Genomic DNA, 6,000 nt, shown 5'->3' with positions numbered 1-6,000 from the left:
GATAGCTGCCTCATGGTGTTTTCAGCTGTAGAAAGTTAAACTGAAGTTTGTCAAAAGTACAGAAGAGGAATACTGAAAAGCTGCCGTATTTAGTCCCCAGGCTTAGTCTTTCTGAAAAAGGTGACAAGCACAGAACACTGAAGAGATGCCGTATCAAACACCTTCTTTCAAGCAAGTCCACCTCAGCAGTAGAGTTTCATCAGTTAAAAAAAGTAACCTGAGTGAGAACAGCACATGGACTGTTAGAACACCAGTGGCAGACTCAGTGTTCTGAGTAGAAATTCATCTGTCCTATCAAATACTGTCAGGTATTTTAAGACTAAAGAGATCAAAGGTCAATGCATGCAAGTCTCTTGAGCCAATATAGCTGAGCTGCTAATTGTGAGCTTTGCTGAGTTCATTATTCATATAGCAAGGAAAGCTTATTCAGTTTTGTTAGACACATTTTACAATCCGCCTCAGAGGGGCTTGACCTAGATAAGCTTGTAATGTGAACTCCGCTGTTGTTGATCCTTTAGGTTAATTAAGGACTTAACCTTTAGGTCTCAACTAAAACCAAACCTAAGCGAGTTGCATTCCTCCAGAAGCAGACATTCATTTGCTGTATGCACAATGTGCACTCAAAAATTGACTGTATCCTTGGAAGTTCAAGAGGAAACGTTGTTAGCAAAGTGTTACAGCTCCAAGTGCCCCATTAGGTGCTTAGGCTTTTGATATAGGTGATACAGCTCCAATGACAAGTTCTGTAAGCCAAAAGGCTCCCAGTCTCTGCTTCAAAACCATCCTGTCAAGTTGGCTTTGTAATACCAATTACACTGTTCAAAGAGGAATATTTCCAGAATTGGTTACCCATTCTGTCTGCCCATCCAAGGTAACAAAGAAGGAATTTAACTTGACAAGAATGAAGATTACAGCACCTTTTATTTAGTACAGTTTCCCCAATCCAATGAGTTGCCTGACAAGTTGAACTAGTTATGGAAGACAATGAGTTTGCAATAAGTCCCTGTGAAACCTCAGACCAACAGAGGTTCTGATATCTAACACATCTTTTTTCAAAGTTCAGAAGTGGAATGCACAAGAGCAATCTAGTACATGTTAAAAAGTGTTTTTTTTCAACTTCAAATTACAATACTAAGTACTGAACAGTATTCACTACTACTTCACCTCAAAAAGAAACAGCATTTGTTAATTTAGTGCTGTAACATGCTTCATTGAACAATCGCATCAAGTATTCCTTTCACCAAGTAGCTGTGTTTTAAGCATCCAGTTAACAAGCAAGATATAGTCACTACTTTAAGTCTCGCTACTCTTTCAGATAACCATAATTCATTGAGAGACTCCACAACTGGAAGACACGGTTACTTTCCACAGTGCCAGAAGTGTTGTGTTTTGGGTTTTTTTCTGTATCTGCACCAGAAAGCTCCATTCAGTCAGCTGACAATAGGACCTGCTCAGTACTGGCTTTTGTTCCATTCCTAGGCTGGTTTTGTTGATCAGTACATGACCACCATTTCATAAATGACAAGAAAACCCAACATGCATCTCCATGTGCTAGGTTGCTGTGCATCAGAAACAGTGCATATAAAATTAACAGTGAGTAACAGACATGGTAACTGCTTAATTTAATTTGCTTTTTGACACCATACAACTCACTAGCCAGCTAATCATTGAGAGGTAGCATGTATGCCTCACCTATTACAAGTCATGATTGTGTGACGTGACCCATCCTTACTCAAAGTTTTCATTTTCAGCAAGACAAAGAGACAGATGCAGATGTTCCCACTTTCCCAATGTGGTCACAATTGTTCCAACAGAAACAAAACCAATTAAATCAATGCTTTGATGTTCACTACTCCAGTACCAGGGAGGGGAAGGATCATGTATGTAGAGTGAGTAGAATTGAGTCTAGCCACAACACGTGGAAGAATGCCAGGACAGAATTTCAAGGACATGGTAAAGATATTATTCCTTTCGAATAAAGGCATAGTCATTTTCTCACCCCATACCACTAATTTAAGGATGAGAAGACAGACCAGTGGGGAATGCATCTAACCAGTATTTAAATATCAATTTTTGCATTGCCTAAATAAGTCTGAATTGAGTCCATAGGCTTGATTCATGAATGCTGTATTGACTAAATAGAATATGGAAGAAAGTTTGTTTTGAGTTGACTCTCAAGTGTCAGTTGCTATTTCTTACATAGTGTGGGGAGGAAGCCAGCAGATTTCAGTGTAAGAAATATCAGTGACAACTAATAGAAGATGAAGACCCAAACCCTTAACCAGATGTCATCTAGTTTTCTGCAGTTTGCAACATTAAGGAGGGCAGCAACAGTGGAAAAAACAAAAACCATCAAAAAACAAAACAAAAAACACCACCACCACAACCCAACTGTCTGAACCTGAACAGCTGTGCTTGTTAAGGCCAGTAGAGGTTCAAGAGAAACATATATTCAGAGAAACATTAGCATAAACTAGGAAGTTAATATGAAAGTACTTTGTATAACCAAGCAGAAGGATTGTAGTTCTGAAACTGTTTCTAGTTTTGAAAGACACTGGGAATACTGAGCCCATTTCAGTTTGAGCAGGCATAGGTTTTGTTGGATACCAGAAATGGTTTCAGAGTTCTGTTTTCACATTTTGAAGGTGTGATATGCAAAACAAAATGTAAGGGAGCCAATACAGAGTTCCTTCAATGAGTTCAGCCCTATATCCTTAGTGGTGTCTCATCCATGCCACCTGCAGATATTTACAGTTCCCAAGCATCACAGTAAGCAACATCTTTCTTTAAAGCTTTTCTTGTTTTTGCCACTTTTCTTGCCATTCTTGTCTTTGTTTTCTGACATTTTCTTTGCTCTGATTTCTCTCATTAAATCAAAGAATACCTAGGAGGGAAAAATAAAGAAAGATTAAACAAGAACTGCCACCAGGAAGCAGGTACAAACTACCTTATTCAGCAGCAAATAAAGATGTAGAACCACACTGTACCTACCACAGTAGAAATAAGTCTAGACACAGAACGCAGTGACAAAATCAATATTAGAATTACGTAGCATGTCGAGCAGGAGAAAGAAGTAGCACAAACTCACCTGCTACCAAATCATTCAACAGCCCCATTTTAAGAGCTTTTTATTGAATATCAGTCTTGCACAAAAGCAGCATTCAGAGTTCAGAACATTTGTCTGTGCCTAGCAAACATTTCCAGGCAAATCATCCTTGTTAACCATGCAAAGTATTTAGTACAGTCCTTTCCAGGTAGTTACAAGCACTCTCTGCTGGGTGATATTCTGCCTGTTTTATAATTTAAAAGCTGCAGTATTCAAGTGACAATGTTGATGGTGTCAGGCACAGAAAACTCTCAGACTATGTTGTAAAAAAGACTCCGATAAAGTCATTACTCTCTTTTCTTCAAAATTCTAGCTGATTTCACTCCATACAGCCGATATCTAGCTACATACCACTTCAGATGCAACAGCTGTTTTACTGTAGAGAGTTATTGGGAAAAATTATTTTTAGTATTACAGAACAAGAACTTAATGTCACTCTATAGAGCTAGGCTTTTTTTATGGGGATCTACATAGGTCTTTGATATTTGGAAACCATATCATGCTACTGATCAGAAATAGTTTATCATTCAAAATTCTTATTCTTTTGCAGGGATGTCAAACTCCTTTTCATCTGGGGCCACATCAGCCTTGCAGTTGCCTTCAAAGGGCCAAATGTAAAATTAGGACTGTATAAATGTAACTACAGCCCTGTGCTAGTGTCAATGCACAATCATCACAATGGCTGATAACTTGTCTTGATATACAAAAAACAGTTCTTATACAGCAGATAACCAGCATGTCACACAAGCTAGCTAGAGAGGATCTATGAGAGCAAGTCCAGAACAACAGGCTAGCACACTCCAGACACACAGCTACATTGCTGCTAACCTCAGCTGATCAGAAAGATAGTCTGAGTATAAAGCAGGCTACACATATTCTAGTCACACAAGACAGCTCATAGGCAAAGGCAAGTCTAGGTATTCATGTTTTACTATATCATTCAGTTTATACATCTGATAGTCTGACTTTCTAGTAAAATTCCACAAGTCAGAATAGTTCTTCACCTAATTTAAATTATGCTATGTAATTTATAACCAAAAGGTCTCCATTCAAGAGTTCCGTATGCATTGCTTTAACCAAGAATGAGAGTAATAGCGTTCCGACAAGGTAACTCATGCACCAACAGCGTTTCCATTAGTAAACTAATACAGACCAGAAGAACAGAAATCTGTCTACAAGAACCTGGAGTGCAGATAGCCGCAAATATCCTGTGGTCAAAGAGAAAACTGCTTATAATTTGTAATCTTTAAACAAATGCAGATTTCTAAGCCACACCTTTTGAGTCCTTAGGGAGACCAACAGTAATTTCAGACAATCTTCTGTAGATTGGTGAAATAAAAAGGCACCTTCTTCTTCAAGTAAACCCCTACTACACACAGAATGAAGTGGGGGCTCAAAACTCATTTTTCCCTATGAGAAAACACTCCATAGTCATAACTCATCTCTCTTCCACAATAATCCACCACCTTCACTGTTAATGCAAGAAGCCAGCAGCAGAAACATGCTGACAATGGGCTGTCTAGACCAGCATGGACAAGTCAAAACAGGACAGGGACATAGCAAGAGGAGTTCTTTTCACAACTCAAAGCAGGCTTGGCAGAAAACAAGAATGAATTCTTTAACACCAGCCACACCACTTGCAGCTTTGTAGGGAAGGAGGGGAAAAAGAATTGTCTATCGCTTGCTGTTTATTGCTGTTATATTAATAGACCACAACCTATAAACAAAATAACATGCTCCAGGGAATCCATAAACCCATTTACCTAAAGTACTATTGGAAAGCTATTGGTTCAGGTACAAACAGTTAAGACAATAGCATTAACTTGTACCAGGTCTCTTGCTCCTCTAAGCTAGGTATTTGCTTAAGAGTACACTTTCCAGTAAGTTAATTATTTTTTGACACTCTAGGCTTTCATAAGCCCAATGGTAGATTTACTTTTGTCCCAGTAAGAGTTAAGAATTAGTCATTCAGCTACTGAACACATAGTAACTATCTAATTGTGCAGATGCCATTTGTCTTACCTTATCTACATTTGCTCTGGTTTTGGCAGAGGTTTCTACGTACTGCACACCCCACTCCTCTGCCTTACTTCTCGCCTCTTCTACAGGCACTTGTCTGCGCTCTTCCAAGTCAGATTTGTTTCCCACTACTAGTAAAGGGATTTTATCCTCTTCAGCCTTCACACGCAGGATCTGTTCCCTAATGCATCAGGTATTCAAAATAAAGATATCTGTGTTAGTAGTAGCAACAAAAACCTGCACCCTTATCAGGAGTGGATCCAGTGGTCTACAGATTAGTGTTTACAACAGTACTTAACAGTACATTTCCCAACAGTTGAACACACACTTAAAAGCCATCCCAAGTTTAACATACTAATGCTATGGGCTTTACACTAATAAAAGCCTCACACTTCCAGGAATGCAGTTTTATCATTTTGTTAGCAAAATCACTACCCAGGCTCTAATAAAGAAGAACTGTATGGCAGAAGAGCAACTCACAACTAGCATTCACATCTGAATGATGAAAATAGCACAGTGCCAGGTTTGCCAAGTTCCACCTCGGCATTCAGTCACCACCTTCCATTTCCAGTCTACATCCCACCTTGATATAGGTCTGGGCAATATTGAGGCTTTGCCAAGGCAGTAGGTTGGAAACAGCTTAAGTAGCTGGCAGAGGTCATTCTTAATGGCTACCTACATGAAGAAAGTTAGTATACTAAACAGTGCTGAACTAAAATGCTAGCAACCTTCCTCCTTCAAAGACTCCACCAACCACCAGTGTTAACCTAACTATCCTTTGTCATTCTAAAAGGACCTAACAGCATCTGGGAAATGAGACAGTGATGCTGCAAGCCAGTCTCAAAGTCTGTGCTATTACTGTAGTAAAACAGGGG

The 6,000-nt window shown here is 39.1% G+C and overlaps 1 protein-coding gene across 2 annotated transcripts in view; it reads right to left on the bottom strand.

The window, feature by feature from the left end:
- Window positions 1-902: 902 nt before the first annotated feature.
- RALB (RAS like proto-oncogene B) overlaps window positions 903-6,000 on the bottom strand; it is a 48,683-nt gene continuing 43,585 nt past the window's right edge. For both annotated transcript variants that reach the window (XM_082055844.1, XM_082055843.1), the window contains exons 4-5: window positions 5,129-5,306; window positions 903-2,884 (exon numbers count right to left, since the gene is read on the bottom strand). In XM_082055844.1, coding sequence (XP_081911970.1) covers window positions 2,765-2,884; window positions 5,129-5,306 — 298 coding nt within the window. In that variant the 3' untranslated portion in view covers window positions 903-2,764. The remainder of the gene's footprint in view (window positions 2,885-5,128; window positions 5,307-6,000) is intronic.

This window comes from Streptopelia decaocto (genome assembly GCF_964273445.1).
Source record: "Streptopelia decaocto genome assembly, chromosome: 6".
Lineage (NCBI taxonomy): Eukaryota > Metazoa > Chordata > Aves > Columbiformes > Columbidae > Streptopelia > Streptopelia decaocto.
The sequence above is the reverse complement of the archived record's forward strand: the minus strand, read 5'-3'. Positions and strand labels throughout refer to the sequence as shown.